Genomic DNA, 18611 nt, shown 5'->3' with positions numbered 1-18611 from the left:
GTGTGTTGGGGTGAGAAATGAAGATCTAAAATAGGAAAAGGCTCTAACTTCTAATGGAAGTCATTATTTCCTGTTGTATTTTCTCTGTATCTTTGAGATTTAATTACCCTGGTACTAGCAGACATCATAAAAGTGTTTCTTATCTATGGATCTGACCCATTTTAGACAACTTTCTGAATGTTTCAGTTTGTTTTTATAAGCTAGTCATTTCCTTCTGCCTTTAGTGTGGTTGTTAGAGATCCAAAAGTATCACCTACACACTTTTCCCAAAAAGCTTTGTATAGAGATCTTTACTTCTGTGGAAAGCAAGCTTCTCAAGTATCTCCATTAACCTGTAGGGTGGTGATGCTGATGGCTACCCCATGGTTTAGATAAGTGCAGAAAATAGTGCTTTATATTCGGCAAGCCCAGAACCAGGAAAAGAAGTGTTCTCTAGATAAGAATTTCCCATCCTGGAAGGATCCAAATGAAATGTTATTGCTAATTAGGTTATGAAGTTAGAACAATTGTGACACTACAGAAAATTGGTAAGATAGTTTGCTACCCAAAGACTTGTTTGCAAGAAGACTGTTTTATTGGTCTCTGTTATTGTGTCCAGCTAGCTAAATGTCTTATGTGGTGTCATATTTTTCTAAGTGTCACAGTTTTCTGCCAGTGTAAGAGATTTCTAGCATGACTAGAATGTAAAGGATGTGTACTGGCCCAAGCATGGAGAGCTTAGCTTTCATTTCAGGTGTGAATATTTTCAGTATTTATTAAATCACAGGTGTCTGATTTGTGGATTAGCTCCTTGGTGAGCCTGAATCCATTTGAAGCATCAGAATCCATTCATTAACTGTTGGGAAAGAATAGTCATTAGGCATCAACAGAAGAGTTCAACTTTGCAAAGATCTTAGATGCTATGGTATCAAGAAAACAGGACAGACATGCAGACTCCCAAATTGCTATAGCCTTAGAATGTCATGCTTATCAAAACGTATTTTCTATATTTCTATCATATAAATAGGAACTTTTAAATAAATAAGTAGAAACTTTTAAATAATAGGATAAATAGGAACTAAATAATAGGATAAATAGGAATAGGATAAATAGAAATAGGATAAATAGGAATGGGATATATAGGATAATCCTATATATAATAAATAATAGGATAAATAGGAATAGGATAGATAGGAACTTTTAAATAATAAATAGGAATAATAAATTAACAGGAATTTATTTAAATTCCTTTACATGAGGAATTTATTTATTATAAATTCCTAGAAATCTTTTTTAATAGGCCAGAAAGTGAAAGTAGTCCTGTCAGTTAATCTAGAGCTTGTCTTAAGGTTTTTTCCCCCAGATTTGGTCCGCTTCTCTAAGGCTATGATTTAAGAGTAATGAAAAGTTATTTCCATGAGATTACTATCTATCTGTATTTTATTTCCTTGTAGTTGGATTTGATCACGGATCTGTTGGGCACACCATCACTGGAAGCAATGAGGACAGCTTGTGAAGGCGCTAAGGCACATATACTCAGGGGTCCTCATAAACAGGTGAGAGGAGGGGGGAGTCTTTTTCTGGTAACCATCTGTTTGGGCAAGATTTCCCTTCCAATAGAGTAATCTATTAAGGATTTTTAAGCAAATGTATTATCTGTAGGATTTTTTTTTTTAACATCAAGGTCCTAAGTAAGAAAATGTTCAACATTTGTCAAACTGAATAAAATCTCATTCCTAATGCCGTAGGAGAAAGTGCGTGTTTGTGTAGCTCCTTTGCTAATAGATGACCCTTGACTTCGTGTCTCCTGATTTATTGGTGTCTATGGGAAAAATTACTGGAGATGGAGCTTTGACCTCAATGCCATAACCTACTACATGTATATCAAGATGTCCTTTCCAAATACTGAGCCAAAATACCTCGTATTTCTTATTCCAGCCAGGAATGTGAAGCTGTTGCTATTGCACTCTTGCCACTAACACAGAATCAGATGTGAATGTTGTTAGAAAAGAAGTATGAAGATAGATTGCCAGATTTGCACTCATCAGTATTACTTGCAACTAGCCAAGTCACTGCTGAGAAAGACAAAATGCTTTTTTATCTCCACCTGTTGATTTAGCAACAGTTTTTACAAGCACTTCCTTATCTCCTTTGGACAGAACAGCTTAATGATGTGAAGAGTGAATAAGGGGAATACTTTTCCTAGGAGCAACAAATTAAAACAGAACAGATAAGACTTGAACAGGATGACCCAGCAACAAATTTTCCTGAGTTTTGGTTTCTTTTGAATTGGACATTTAGATTATCTGATTGATGGTACCAAATGACAGAGTGAATTTGACACTCCTCCTCTCAAACTGTCAGCCAGACATTTGCAAAGGGAAGGTGGCAAAGGGAAGGCCTCACCTTCCCTTTGCGGTTCTCTCTTTGTAATTCTAGTGTGACTCCAGAGCTTTTGTTGTCACAGGCATAAAGGGCAATGAGGTAAAGTGTGTTCTCTTCTAAAACCAGCCCAGGCTAGTAAATAGAGATGTATGCTTGTATGTTAAATAGCCCTCTGATGGTTACATGTTTCTGTTGCATTTGGTTTAGAACTGTAAAATAATATGAGGCCCTAACACCTTGAGAAGAGCACAGTAAGTCTTAACCTAGAGGAAAGTTCTGTATTATAGAAGGAACTAACAAGATCTATTATGTTCCATTTATTGGCCAGCATCAGGAACATAAAACTAATTTACTAATGCCTCTTGGTAAATGTGTCCTTAGAAGTAGCAAAATAATTGTCATCTTTCACTGACTTCATTAATTAGTAAATCTTGCCTGGTTCAAGGTAAACAATAATGAAGAGTGAAGAAGATCAGACACCCTTATGCTACCCTTCTGTCTCTAGAGGAGTTTTAACTGTTGTTAATGGTTGCTAGTTAATTAATCATCTGTGTCAAAGAGTTGCTAAACAGCAGCCTGAAGAACAAGGTTTCCTGAGGAGTTTCCTGTCTGCTGTCTAGATAGAACGGCTGGAAAATGTAACCTACTGCACCAAAAGTCACTGTGCACTGCTCTGAGCATTCCTGGCAATTGAGTACTTTTTCTGTGAAAATTTTAAAAATCTGTTAGTTGTAAAAACCTAAGACTTTCCATGAAATAAAAAAAGGGTAAATATATTATTTTGTAAAGCAAAGGAAGAGGAAAGGAAAATCCAAAGTTCCACTATTATTTAACTAGTTAAATAGGTTGAGATGTCTAAACAAATCATTTTTTATGTATTTTGCTATTAATTGGCCTCTTAACAGTAATCCCTTTGCTTATCACTGAGTTTAGTGATGACCTTAAGGGAGCACTGTGGTAAAAGTTAGGGGCAGCCCTTTCCAGTCTTGGTGTCGGCATATTTTGATTTTGAAGAGAAGACTGGTGGAGTGAAAACTAGTTAGGAGGCCATTTCTGCTTAAAGGCTAGATGCACTTTGCAGAGACTTTAAAGTCTTTAAACGGCTTTTATCCACTGCTTGAAGTGGTCTCCTTAGGCAGATGTTCATGGTCTTTTAGCACTAATCCAGCTAGATGTGTATAAAGTTATACCAACAATACATAATTGAATGTAAATAAACCTAGCATATTGCCTGCTTTCCACTTTTCCTCCAGTATGGAAATTCAGTTTTTGATCTATGTTTGCTAGTTGATCTTTATCATCGCTGCTCTCATGAGATGTCAACAGGTTCTTGAAGCTCTTTACTTAAGCCACCAATCAGATTCTACCTTTTCACTTCCCACTCCATGCCCACTCACCATCCACATGATGCATATCCTATGTGCCTCTTGTTGGCCTATTAGCAGCTTCTTGAAGGTATCGCCATTCATGTTATAGCTATTTACAGCTGAGGTTGGAAGACACCTACACACAATTATATTTGGTATGTAGCCACCTGGATTTTTTTTTTTTTACTTTAAAAGATTAATTTGGTCTTTGGAATATACAATATAGCTTATGTTTTGGTACATCATGACTTTTCTGCAAAATGTATAGGGTTTAGCTTAGTGCTCTGCACAGGTTATGTACTCAATTTATAACCTCTGGACTGTAGTGATTAAGAGTGTAGTGTCAGCCGGGCGCAGCGGCTCATGCCTGTAATCCCAGCACTTTGGGAGGCGGAGGCAGGCGGATCACGAGGTCAGGAGATCGAGATCATCCTGGCTAACGTGGTGAAACCCCGTCTCTACTAAAAAAATAAAAATAAAAAAAAATTTAGCCAGGCGTGGTGGCAGGCGCCTGTAGTCCCAGCTACTCGGGAGGCGGCAGGAGAATGGCATGAACCCAGGAGGCTGAGCTTGCAGTGAGCCGAGATCACGCCACTGCACTCCAGCCTGGGCGACACAGCAAGACTTCGTCTCAAAAAAAAAGAGTGTAGTGTCAATCTCAGTTTCACCATGTTGCACGTGTTTTGAATGGTGAACTGGGAGTTGTACAATACGGTTTTCAGACAGATTGAGTATGAATCCTGGCTTTACTAGTACCTCCCTTTGTGACTTAGGCAGATTATTTAACCTCTGTGTATATCAGTTCATTCATCTGTAAAATGGTAATTAAAAATAGTTTTACCTCATTAAATTGTTACAGTGAGAAAAGAGCTAATGCATGTAAGGAGAGCATAGAATAGTGCCTGGCACATACTAAACATTTAATAAATATTAACCATTAAAGTTATGACTCTAAAATAGCAGATAAAGCTTGTGACTTCTAAAAATTATACACTGTGATCAAGTGGGGTTTATCCCAGTAATGCAAGGGTGGTTCACCTACAGAAAATCTATTAATATTTTATAACAGAAAAATCTATTAATATTTTTAACTCCTTAAGCGAGAAAAATCATGTTTATCTCAATTAATGCAGAAAAGGCATTTGATAAGCTTCAGTTTTTTTTTATGCCTTAACATAAAGGATCTTTACGAAAATCCATAGAAAAATTTGGGGTGAATTTCTTTTCAGCTTACAAACAATACAGTGAACTATATAACACTTTACATGAAATAAAAATGTGTGCACACAGAAGGAGCCTCTGGCTTTTAGAAAAGACTCCTAGTAATCCTCAGTGATGCTGCTTAGGCCAATTGGGAGGTCTTCATTTGGGGGTCTAACTGGGGCAAGTTCTATCTCACTGTATTTATTTTAAATTACTTAATATAGGAATATTAGATTGATGGTGTTTAAACTCATGAAGAATACTTCTAAAAATTCAATACAAGTTTTTGAGTTTGGACTGAGAAAAACTAAGCTTCTTTCAAGTAGTTTTCATTTAAGTAATTACTCAAAGTTAGACATAAATTATCATTTTTGTTCATAATTTCTAACAATAATTAGAACTTTTGCTATGTACTGAACAATTCTTATATACTAGCTCATTAAATTCTCACAATAACACTATAATGTACCATTACTATTCCTTTTTACAGATGGGAAATGGAAGATTAACAGAAGTTAAATAACATGCCTAATGTCATAAGCCAGATGTTAAAATTAGGTTTCTTTAACTCTAAAATCTATGTTCTTAGCTAGTATACACTGCCTGGCACTTACATATTCACAGCAGACTTATTAAAATTTCATTTGTATATCTGCAGGTAATCTGTGAGAACATATAAAATAAAAATTTTACAGCAAGTTAGTTATCTGCAACTACCACCCCCAATCCCAGTCTTGTCTGGATTAATTTGAGAATATCTTTCCGGATATATATTCACATATTTATATTCATTTATTTACATATATTTGTATAAATAGAATATGGGACTTTTAAAAACATACAAATACAATGGGCCCTTAAGCAATGCAGGGGCTGGGGTGCCAACTCCACCCCCCTAACCCCCTGCCTACAGTTGAAAATCCATGTATAAGTCGATTAACACATTTCGTATGTTTATATGTATTATATACTGTATTCTTAAAGTAAGCCAGAGAAAATAAAATGTTATTAAGAAAAATTATAAGGAAGAGAAAATAGACTGTTTGTAAGTGGATCATCATAAAGGTCTTCATCCTCATTGTCTTCATATTGAGTAGGCTGAGGAGGAAGAGAAAGGAGGGGTGGCAGAGGCGAAAGTGGTGGAGGAGGTGGAAGGAGAGGCAGGCACACTCAATATAATTTCTGTTGAAAAAAATTCACATATAAGTGGACCCATGCAATTCAAACCTGTGTTGTTCAAGGGTCAACTGTATACGTACACAGAAGGAGAACCTATTTGACTGTCATCTTAAAGTCACAGATTAATGTGTCAAATTAATGTATTTGTGTTAGTTGGTTAATATAAATGCTTCTATGTGGCATGTTTAGTCAAGACTCTTTCCAGTGAAACTTAGTTTAAACTGGCTTAAGCGAAAAAGGGAACTCTTAAAGGCTCATAACTGAAAAATCTTGAGCTACAGCCGACTTCAGGCCCTGTTGGAATTCAGGTTGTGAGATGATCTTCCATGCCAGGAATCTGACTCTCCTCTGCTCCGCTTTCCTGTGTTCTGCCTTCATTTTCAAACAGGATTTCCCCAAGTGTTTGCAAAGATGGAGCCGGCAGTCCAGGCCTACATTCTATTACCATAACAATCCTTCTGGAAAGAGCTTCCTAAATAGCTCCAGAAAAAATCTTTGAAAGACTTTTTATTAGGAATGTGTTTGGCTGTAAGTAGTAGAAAATTATAGTGGTTTAAGAAATAAGAGTACACGTTTTCGTCATATCAAGAGGTTTCCTCCATAGTCTGGAGCTGATAGAGTAGCTTACTTGTGTCAAGGATCCAGCTTTTTCATTTTCTGCCCTGCCATCTTTAGAATGTTGCCTGCGTACTATATGGTAACTTGTCACCATATAACTGTAGCTTGTCCAGAAATCACATCGATATTCAAAGCAAGAAAATGGAGGAAAGAAGGTGCATTAGCAGTATCTGTTCCCTTAATCGGGAAAGCAAAAGCTTTCCTAGAAGCCTGCTTAGCAAACTCCTGCTCATATGTCATCATCCAGAACTGTGTCATATGTGACCTCCTAGCTGCAAAACAGGCTAATAAAGAGTATTTAGCTTTTCTGTTCTATATAATAAAGTCAGATAAGGAAAAGAGGGTTGAGGGTATATATTGGGTTAGCCATCCCATTGTCTGTCCCTTGCCTATTTCAGACCATGTGTCCATCCTGGAGCTGGTCATGGTGCTCAGGAAGGGTATCATTTGATTGGCCAGGCCTGGGTCAGGTGCCCATCCTTAGGAGTTGGGAGATTGCAATCAAGCCTAATCAAACCACTTGGTTTGGGAGTGAAAGGGGGTGGTTCCCTAAAGGTCAGGGAATGCTGGGCAGAATAAAACACTGTGTGATGTTTCAAGTTTATTATCTCTTTTCTACAACTCAAAATCTTGAATGAAGGGAAGTATAGCTGCCACAGCCCACGTATCTATTAAAGAAGATAGTTCTTCAACTGACCTGTTGATAGGATTGAAAAGTCTATTGTCAGCTCTTAGTCCTCTTGTTCTTCTCTTATAATTAGGTTTAGGTCTTCAGTTTTCCTCAGTTTGTTCCCACCTAATTGTGTCAGAAATAGATAACAATATTTTTGCGAAGTGAAGATAGTCCTGTCTCCTGACAGGAACCATATCTTATATTTAACAGACTCTAAGGATCTTAGAGAGTTCATTCAGTTCAAACTTATTTTATAGGTGGGGGTTTATGTCACCCCAGAGTGCTTACTATTGTGTACTCACTGTGCATGCTCACTTAATGTTACTGACTGATCATCACAGCTTCTTTACTGCCAGCTAAGGTCTAAAACTTACATGTAGTTGAATGAAAACTAATAGGAACGTCTGCTTGGGACACTTGCACAGTCTAGCTGACTCTGCTGTAGCAACCAGCATGCTGCAGTTAGCTTATGATGACTCTGGCATATCATTTAGGGCCACTCACCCAAGTCCAGAAGCTCATCTTTGCTTCATTTAATTAATCATAGTCATTAATAGAGAACTCTTTATACCCCTTCCTGTCCTCATGATTCAGCACTGGCACCCACTCACTCCCACATTGCTAAGTTACTTATAAACTTGCAGAACAAACAGAAAATGGAGCAGTTTATTTTAAAGGAGGAAATTTAACATGTGTGAATGTTAGGAGAATTGGCAAAAATATTTCCAAATGAGATGTTTAGGGCATATTTTTTTTTTCTTTTGAGACAGGGTCTCTCTCTGTCACCCAGACTAGAGTGCATAGCTCACTGCAGCCTCAACTTTCCAGGCTCAAGCAATCCTCCCACCTCAGCCTCTCGAATAACTGGGACTACAAGCACATACCACCCTGCCTAGCCTTTTTTATTTTATTTTATTTTTTATTTTATTTTATTTTAAGAGAGAGGGTCTCCCGGCTGGGAATGGTGGCTCATGCCTGTAATTCCAGCACTCTGGGAGGCCAAGGCAGGCGAATCACTTGAGGTCAGGAATTCAAGACCAGCCTGGCCAACATGGTGAAAGCCTGTCTCTACTAAAAATACAAAGAAAGTTAGCCAGGTGTGGTGGCAGACACCTGTAATCCCAGCTACTCGGGAGGCTGAGGCAGGAGAATTGCTTGAACCTGGGAGGCAGAGGTTGCAGTGAGCCAAGATTGCGCCTCTGCACTCTAGCCTGGGTGACAGAGTGAGACTCAAAGAGACAGGATCTCTCTAAGTTGCCTAGTCTCAACTTCCTGGGCTCAAGCAGTTCTCCCACCTTGGCCTCCCAAAGGGTTGTGATTACAGGCATGAGCCACCGTGCCCAGTTCTAGGGCATATTTCTAAGCATTCTTTTTTTTTTTTTTTTTGCTTATTCAGATTGATTCTATTGCACTTAAGAGAAATGTAAACTTCTTCTTGTTTGTTGCTGATATCGTGGTCCAAATGGTTTTAACCTAATGGCTGGTGAGTTAGTGGGAAGAAAGTGAACTTAGAAATGCAGTATCTGTAGCACTTCGTCTTTCCTGTGGAGCCAATGCTAGAAACTAAAATTTTAATCGTTGTCTTTCTGAAGAACCATTGGCATGAATAAACTGACACAAAAAAGGAGAAAGTATGTAATATGGCTGTTCTAGGCTGAAATTATACTTTTATTTTTATTGTATTTGTTGAGGTGTCCTTCTATAAAGAAAGGTGAAATTTGGTGGAGGGAGAAATTCAAAATTTCAGGTAGCCTTAACATCACTCATTTTATTTTCTTCAGCCACTCATTCCATACCCAGTTGTCCTTAAAAATTCTGCCTTTTAATTTGTTCTCTGTCCTCATTCACTGGCATATAGAACTACTTATTTGCCTGTCTTCCTTGCCCACCAGAGAAGTCTTTTTCATCTTCATTACTTCAATAACTAACCCAGGCCCTGACATTGGGTGGTTGCTAAATGAGTAGCAATGATGTTAGGAGGTAGGGGTGTGTGTACTGGTGCAGTTTAACAGATGAGAAAGCCAAAGCTTGAGTGACTTACCTAAGTCTAGTAATGGCAAGGATAGGATTCAAACTCATGTCTTCTAGTACTTCTTCCAGTGTTCCCTTTGCTAAGCTATGACATATCTTCACCACAAAAATAGTTTGAGTAGTTTCACTTTGAGAGTGGAAGGGAAAGAACTGTTTATGGTGAGGCAATTCAATTGTATGAATTGTCTGGAATTTGGCTGCCAACCTGCACAGGCTAGTAAAAAAGAAGACAGCTATTCACAGTAAAAATTTTTCAGGAATATCAAATTACTTCACTTTACACAATAAAAAAAATTCTTGTGTAAAACACATGTAAATTAAGTTATAAGTTAGAGCCTCTTCCCCATCACTCTCCACCTCTCCTTATTTTGACTAATACAGATAATTTCAGAGCTTTATAGACTCACACATTTTTAAACAAGAAATACTTAGGCTGGGCATGGTGGCTTACACTTGTAATCCTAGCACTTCGGGAGGCCAAGATGGGAGGATCACTTGAGACCAAGGGTTTGAGATCAGCCTGGGCAACACAGGGAGACCCTGTCTCTACAAAAAAATTTTTAAAAAAGTTAGTGAGGGTGGGTGCGGTGGCTCACACCTGTAATCCCAGCACTTGGGGAGTCCGAGGCAGGCAGATTGCCTGAGCTCGGGAGTTCGAAACCAGCCTGGGCAACATGGCAAAACCCCGCTCCACTAAAAATACAAAAAAATTAGCCACGCGTGTGGCAGGTGCCTGTAATCCCAGCTACTCTGGAGGCTGAGGCAGGAGAATTGCTTCAACCTGGGAGGTGGAGGTTGCAGTGAGCCGAGATCAATCACACCACTGCACTCCAGCCTGGGCAACAGAGCAAGACTCTGCCTCAAAAAAGAAACAAAAAAAAAAGCCAGCCATGGTGGCACATGCCTGTAGTCCCAGCTACTCAGAAGGCTCAGGTAGGAGGATCACTTGAGGCTGGGAGTTCAAGGCTGCAGTGAGCTGTGATCGTGCCACTACACTTCAGCCTGGGCAATAGAGCAAGACTCTGTCTCTTAAAAAAAAAAAAAAAAAGGAAAAGAAAAATACTTCTCTTTTTATTACCAAGGAATAGCGAGTTGGTCTACAGATACTTGAATGCCAAATATACTGTATGGGTTCTGTGCATATATGTAATTTTTTTATCCAGAGTAATCTTATCAAGACTCACACAAGGCTGGGTGCAGTGGCTCACACCTGTACAAATCCCAGCACTTTGGGAGGCCGAGGAGGGCCAAAGGTTTGAGCTCAGGACTTTGAGATCAGCCTGGGCAACATCACGAAACCGTGTCTCTAAAAAAATACAAAAATTAGCTGGGTGTGGTGGCGCACATCTGTAGTCCCAACTACCTGGGAGGCCAAGGTAGCAAGATCGCTTGAGCCTAGTAGGTGGAGGCTGCGGTGAGCTGAGATCACACCATTGCGCTCCAGCCTGGGGGACAGAGCAAGACCCTGTCTCAAAACAAACAAAAAAAAGACGTACAATTTTAGAACTAAAGTAAACTTCAGAAATCAGATGGTCCAACCCCCTCATTTTATACTTAAAGATACCGAGGTTAAGACATGTTGGATTTATCTAATTAGTGACAAGACAGAGCTAGAACCTCACCTAATCTTATCTCTATTACTCTTTGATCCTGAAGAAAACTTATATATAATGAATAATTACCTCCTGATGATTCTGAGGTATCTTCTTGGTGGTGTTTTTGTTTGTTTGTTTGTTGTTTGTTTGGTTTTTTGGATTTTCCTACGTGGCTTTTGTTGGAAGGAAGATATATAAAATTCTTGATGTTAATAGTTGTCCTAGCAGGATTCTGAGGCTATGACCAAGGTCCAAGGAAACCTTTTAGTGTTCTGCTTCTCCTGTTTCTGGTGTTGTGGAGAGCTTGACCCACATGAGACCTGTTTATATTGCTGTTCATGCTGCTGTTTCTGGCCTTCCAGTGCTGAAATGGCAGGAGCTTTCTGTGATATTTTGAATTTTCATCTACTGACAAACCAGAAAATACAAGGCAGACTACCCACAGGAAAATTATTTAAGAGTTTGCAAGTAAAACTTCCTTCCAGTTTGCCTTGAAAGTAATGTAGTGTTGCTGAGATGGTCAAATTCTCCCAAACATAAGCCAGACTGCCTTCCCCCACCACCCCACCCCTGTTTGGAGCTCTGTTCTCTTGTTAATAGACCATTAATGATGTAGTAACAAAATGTAAATGCCCTGACCCTAAAGTGGTATGATGAAGCAGTGTCTGCAGAAGAGATCAGGACCAGATAAAGATACCACACGGTTCACAGATGGCTTTTTAAATTGTTTTTCAAATGAGAGAAACACATATGTTTTTTAAACTCTCTTTTTAGTTTTTCCCACAAATATAATCATAGTGAAGCAGGCTGGGCATTTTATAAAACAAGAAGCCCAGGAACTATGAAAGGCTGCTCTAGTCTGAGATTATATCCTAAAAATTCAAAGTTTTATAGGGAACCCCTGAAGAAACAGAGGATGTAAAAAGGATTTAGAGAAGCTGGGCACAGTGGCGTGTGCCTTTGGTCTCAACTACTCGGGAGGCTGAGGTGGGATGGCTTGAGCCCTGCCTGGGCAACATAGCAAGACTCCATTTCTTTAAGAAAAAGAAGCAGCAGCAGCACTTAGAGCTAATGGGAAGAGATCAGATCCAGATAAAATACAGTTTATGGCACTTGAGCCTCTTCACTTTCCAAAGCATAGTGAAGGTCAGGGGTCATTACTCCTACAGTTAGGTTTTCTTTAGGCTAGGCTTTGACTTTTTTTTGTTTTTAGAATCTCACTCTGTCACCCAGGCTAGAGTGCAGTGGCATAAGCACGGCTTACTGCAGCCTCAACTTCCCAGGTTCAAGCAATCCTCTCACATCAGACTCCTGAGTAGCTGGGACTACTGGCATGTACCACCATGCCGGGCTAATTTTTAAGTTTTTTGTAGCAATGGCATCTCACAATGTTTCCCAGGCTGGTCTCAAACTCACAGGCTCAAGCAGTCCTTCTGCCTCGGCCTCCCAACGTGCTGGGATTACAAACGTAAGCCACCACACCCAGCCTTAGCCTGTGACTTTATTGTTATTTGAGTTGATTTTCATATGCTTTGACCTACCAAACTTTCTGACCACAGAAAGGTTATAAGTAGACGCCAGGTCTAAAACCCATTAGGAAAATCATTTACCCCACTAAGAGATTAGTTTTTTGTTTTTTTTTAAGTGGTATGAAAGTCAAGCCAATAATAATTTGGCCATAAGTCTAGAACTTTCAAAGCTTGAGGAAAAAATTCTCTGCTAAAGGTTGTATTAAGCATGGGAAGAAAAGGAGTCTCTAAACATTTTTTGTTACCTTCCTTAATTCTGCCTTTTTTATGTTAGAGATAAAGAATTTACTTGTGTGAGAGACAGAGCAATGATGCCATTTACCTGCTCTGTCCCCCCTGATGCTTCTAGCAGTGAAATGGAAGCTTTATAAGCTCTATGGCTTCTCAGGTCATTAAAGCCACCTCCCTGCTTCACGGAAGTCAGATATGGCCATGTGGATATGCCTACCACTTATGAAGGCAATTATTGAGTGAGAAATCAATGCTAAAGGCAATTCAGATTGAACCATCAAAACCAATGGTGTACTTTCTTACAGGTTCTGTAAGTTCTTGCATGTCCTTTGGCTCCTTTAGGACTAATATCTCAGCACCTTTATGGTAATGTTGTCATAAGACATAGTTCACATTCTTGTAGTTTACATGCTTTGCATGTGGCCCAGGTTTTAAAACCTTTCAATCTTTTCTCTCCCACCCCTAGGCATGTTTGATTATCATTCTTGCCAAAGCATTTAAGATGTAAGGCTAACTAAAAGCCATTTTTGGCCATGCTGTGATCCCACATGGTTTCTATAAACTCAAGCTTCTGTACCTCATTGGGGGTTTGGGGCTTTATTTGGAAGCCTCCCGTGTACGCACAATAAATAAATGTGTATGCCTTTTCTCCTCTTTAAAAAAAAAAGATGGCTAGCAGGAGTGCCATATTTGCAATTCGTTTTCATTTTTTTATAGACTCTTTTGTGCTTTCCCCTACAGTGGGTAATCATGCAATATAAAAATCTACGGGGATGGACGTGGTGGCTCACGCCTCTAATCCCAGCACTTTGGGAGGCGGAGGCAGGCAGATCACTTGAGGTCAGGGGTTCGAGACCAGCCTGGCCAACATGGCAAAACCCCATCTCTACTAAAAATACAAAATTACCCAAGCGTGATGGCACATGCCTGTAATCCCAGCTACTCGGGAGGATGACCACAGAAGAATCGCTTGAACCTGGAAGGCGGAGGTTGCAGTGAACCAAGATGGCGCCACTGCACCCTAGCCTGGGTGAGAGAGTGAGAATCCATATCAAAAAATAAAAATATAAATAAATAAATAAATAAATATGCTACGGGAAGTTAGTAACAATTGTTGCTTTTGAAGACTGGTTACTGAAGGGAAAACTCATTCTCCTTGAGTTTAGACCCACATTGCCTTTTGAACTGAGTACTTACCTTATCATAAATTGGCTGTATTCCATAGCTATTTACACAAAGACTCACTTAAATATTTGAATTTTTAATTTTTTCACAGCCATCTCTTCCTGTACTCTATACCCTGTCTAGCCAGGCTACACATGAAGCTGTTCATCTCCTTTGCAGGATGTTGGTCTTTGATCCAGTAAGTAGTGTTTTTTTTAATGTATTTTTAATGAATTACAAATACATGTGTTCGAGAGAAACAATGTGGTTTTGAATAGATTGGCAATGTAAATAATTACTTTTCAGAACATAAACTTCAATCCCCAGTATCATATGTATCATGCACGCTCATCACACAGAAGTTTGATTATTAACACATAAGAGTCTAAGGGAAGAGATAAGGAGCTGGATCTTATTTAACTCTTATTTCTTATTTATCTCATTATTTGTAAAAGGAGTTTGACACCAAGTTAAGTCAAGACAAAATGATTTTTTGTTTTGAGACAAGGTCTTGCTCTGTCACCCAGGCTGGAGTGCAGAGGTGTGATCTCAGCTCACTGTACCCTCAACCTCCCAGGCCCAAGCAGTCCTTCTACCCGAGCCCCCTGAGTATCTGGGACTACAAGCATGCTCAGCTAATTTCTAAATATTTTGTAGAGAAGAGGTCTCACTATATTGCCCAGGCTGGTTTGAACTCCTGGACTCAAGTGATCCTTTTGCCTCAGCCCTGCAAAGTGCTGGGATTACAGATGTGAGCCACCACGCCCAGCCAGGACACAAAGTTTTTTAAGATTATTTGAAAAAAAAATCTGACCATTATATTGCATAAGGAAATGTTTGCTCTGGGTTGTTGAGATGGAAGCTTTTCCCAATACCCTTTCTGGACTTGACTCTTCTGGAACATACTACAAATTATACTGTAAGTTCAGCTCTTCATTTATTCATTCATCCAAAGAATATTTATTATTCACATCTATGCCAATAACTATTGTCAAAGAAGACTTAAAAATGGAAGCATTTAGTAAAGAAAATTTAACTTGCCAAGAATACAAAGTCACCAAATATGAAAAATACCAGATATTTAAAAGATAAAACAACCACAAAATTACCAAAGTTATTAAGTTTACATTGGTCCATTTGTAGTGAGAAAGCTGCAACTTTCTCAGAAGATATCAAATTCACAAAGCTTCAGACATCAGCACAGCAAAGATTAGGGATAAAAATAATTCTGTTAAGGAGTCCAGGTTTGTGAGAAACAGTCAAGGTTTTTTTATTTGGGGGACCAGAACCAATTAGGGTGACCCAAATTATTTTTGTAATGTCTCAGGGTACAATTTAGATTGCTTATGTGTTTATTTTGGTGTTTTTTGCTGTTGTTTTCTTTTATGTTTTTTTACTGTGGTGTATTAGTCTGTTTTCACACTGCTGATAAAGACATACCCAAGACTGGGCAATTTACAAAAGAAAGAGGTTTAATTGGACTTAAACCTTAAAGTTCCACATGGCTGGGGAAGCCTCACAATCATGGCGGGAGGTGAGGAGGAGCAAGTCACGTCTTATACGGATGGCAGCAGGCAAAGAGAGAGAGCTTGTGCAGGGAAACACCCCTTTTTAATCTGGTCAGATCTCATGAGACTTATTCACTATCACGAGACAGCACAGGAAAGACCTGCCCCCATGATTCAGTTACCTCCTAGGTCCCTCCCATAGCATGTGGGAATTCAAGATGAGATTTGGGTGGGGACACAGCCAAACCATACCATGTGGTATGTGAAGTGCTTAGTGATACTATAAGCCTGACAAAGTGGCAGTTCTTGCTCCCACAGTCTCTCTTTGTGATCAAGTTCCCACCATTAAGGACAATTTCAATCATATAACTTGCTTTATTGAGCTAGTGATTTACTGTCATTTGATATTTTGTGTTATTTGGTAAGTTTATCTACATAACTAACAGAAGATGTTGATCAATATGTTAAAAAACAAACTCCTTTTATATGGTTAACAAAACTAGAGCTGTGTGAAATTCAGGCTTCAGAGGTAATTTCTGTCTGCCCATAGAGGATTTTCTAAAGGGTCTAGGATTGAAATTTACTTTTATGTGTTAGAAATATTTTATTCTCTATTTCTATTTAGATTTGGATCCAAGAACCATGTAACCCACCTCTACCAGGTGTACATACACTGTTTAGAGCTGTAAGGCATCCTCTTTCTCTGAGATCCCATGTTTTGTTTGGTTTGGTTTGGTTTTTTTGAGACAGAGTCTCGCTCTGTTGCCCAGGCTGGAGTGCAGCGGCGCAGTCTCAGCTCACTGCACCTCCACCTCCCGGGTTCAAGCCATTCTCCTGCCTCAGCCTCCTGAGTAGCTGGGATTACAGGCACGTGCCACCACACCCGGCTAATTTTATATTTTTAGTAGAGATGGGGTTTCACCATGTTGGTCAGGCTGGTCTCAAACTCCTGACCTCATGATCCACCTGCCTTGGCCTCCCAAAATGCTGGGATTACAGGCATGAGCCACCGCACCCAGCCTAGAGAGCCCATGTTTATTAATGCTCCCGATCTGCCAGGAAGGTAGTGTTTACAGTCTTTAAGGCTGGAACTTCCTAAGCCATAGAGCAAGTAGTAAGCCCATTTTTCTGGGAGGTCTTTTGTACACAAGTTCTACATGTGACATGTAGTCCTTATTCCTTAACAGTGGGATTATCACACTTAATTAAATGAAATTTGTGGTGTAGTTGTAGTTATAAAGATTTATCTAAGGAGAAAGATTTATCTGGTAAGGAAGAGTATATATTCTTTTGGAACCTATGTAAGTAACTACATAGTCATTTAAAAATAAAGAAATTAGGCTGAGCATAGGGCACAGTGGCTCACACTTGTAATCCCAGCACTTTAAGAGGCTGAGGCAGGAGAATCCCCTGAGCCCAGGAGCTTAAGACCAGCCTCGGCAACTTAGGGATTACAAAATTAAAAATTTTTTAAATTAGCTGGGCGTGGTAGCACATACCTGTAGTTCCAGCTACTCCAGAAGCTGAGGTGGGAGGATGGCTTGAACCCAGGAGGTTAAGGCCAAGGCCACAGTGAGCCATGAGCTCACCATTGTACTTCATCTTGGCAAGGGAGACAGAGGGAAACCCTGTCTCAAAAAGAAAGAAATTAATTTATTTAATGCACACTATGTAATAATTAACCATTTTTATCACTGTGTTATAAACAAAGCTGACAAGTTTGTTACTTTGTTACAGAACTATTTTTAAATTGGCCTGATGCTTTATTAGCTTTTGATCTATATTAAGGATTTTTTTTATTTCCAGTTCTGAGAGTTCAATGAGAACAAGAAACCATTTAAAGAGAGGTTTGTTCTGATTTTAACCTGTTAAATTGAAAGTCAGCAATACATTAAGAAAGAAATGAGGTGTGTGTGTGTGTCAGGGTCTCACTGTGTGACCCAGGCTGGAATGCAGTGGCACGATCTCCGCTCACCACAACCTCCACCTCCTGGGTTCAAGAGATTCTCCCGCCTCAGCCTCCTGAATAGCTGGGATTACAGATGTGCGCCACCACACCCAGCTAATATATTTTTATATTTTTGGTAGAAACAGGATTTCACTGTGTTGACAAAGCTGGTCTCGAACTCCTGACCCACCTCGGCCTCCCAAAGTGCTGGGATTACAGGCATGAGCCACTTTTTAAATATCCATGAAGAACAGACCATTGACCATAATTAAATCAGTGTATTTATTTAGTCCATTTAGTCTGAGGTAACTAGTTATTCTTGTTTTGTTGATCTTGGGTTAAGCAGTCTACTGCCATCACATGTCTGCTCCTGAACTGAAATGATGACTCAATTACTTGATTCAGTCTAAGAGCAGGTGTCTGTGGTGAGATACACATACACAGACAAACACAGACACACACACACACACACACACACACACACACACACACAGAACATCCCTAATCTGGAACTTTGAGTGCCAACATGACACCACAAATGACCTGACCTCAGTGACAGGTCACCATCAAAAAGCAGGCATACAACACACAGTTTGTTCAGTATCCCCAAGGGAAAAAAGACCCTCCAGCCTCCTTCAGCTGTGATTCTATCGTCCCCAAGCATATCCAGATTCCCCCATGCAAATGTGCCCACAAAGGGTAATAAAATGGCACATCTGCAGGCCAGATGCACCAATGACAGGTTCCCCACAATGTCCCACATGCTGCCAAGACCTATAGGCGTTATTTACTGTATTTTTTGCCTATTCTGTGCTCTTTGGAGTAAAAATATTGTTGAAAATGTCAAAAAGTCGTGCAGATAACCCAGCAGGTAACTGATTTTTTTAAAAAGAGGAAGCATTTCTGTTTATAGCACAGAATGCCAAGCTATTGGAGAAACTGGACAGTGGTGTAAGTGTGAAACATCTTACAGACAAGTATGTTGTTGGAATGATCACTGTATGTAACCTAAAGGAACAGAAGGATAAACTGTTGAAGTTCTGTCCTGAAACTCATGAACAGAAGTTAATGAAAAATAGAAGGAAAGGGAAGCCAAGGGCTCAGAGGGGCCTGGGATCAGGCACATACACTGTCAGCCTACTTGTTCCTTTGGGTTCAAACAGTGGAACACTATCCCAGTGGAATCTCTAGGAATAGCTAT

At 39.5% G+C, this 18611-nt stretch overlaps 1 protein-coding gene across 3 annotated transcripts in view; it reads left to right on the top strand.

Moving 5' to 3' along the window:
- Positions 1-18611, top strand: part of NLK (nemo like kinase) — a 163573-nt gene that overhangs the window by 128706 nt on the left and 16256 nt on the right. For 2 of the 3 annotated variants that reach the window (XR_010133827.1, XM_019028377.4), the window contains exons 7-8: positions 1434-1535; positions 14067-14153. Coding sequence is in view for 2 of the 3 variants with exons in the window: in XM_019028377.4 (XP_018883922.1) it covers positions 1434-1535; positions 14067-14153 (189 nt within the window). In the remaining variant the exon portion in view is untranslated. The remainder of the gene's footprint in view (positions 1-1433; positions 1536-14066; positions 14154-18611) is intronic. The other variant, XM_055388689.2, reaches the window with a different exon arrangement.

The sequence above is a fragment of the Gorilla gorilla genome, chromosome 4 (assembly GCF_029281585.2).
Source record: "Gorilla gorilla gorilla isolate KB3781 chromosome 4, NHGRI_mGorGor1-v2.1_pri, whole genome shotgun sequence".
In the NCBI taxonomy this organism is placed as follows: Eukaryota; Metazoa; Chordata; class Mammalia; order Primates; family Hominidae; genus Gorilla; species Gorilla gorilla.
This window is presented reverse-complemented; position numbering and strand designations above follow the sequence as displayed.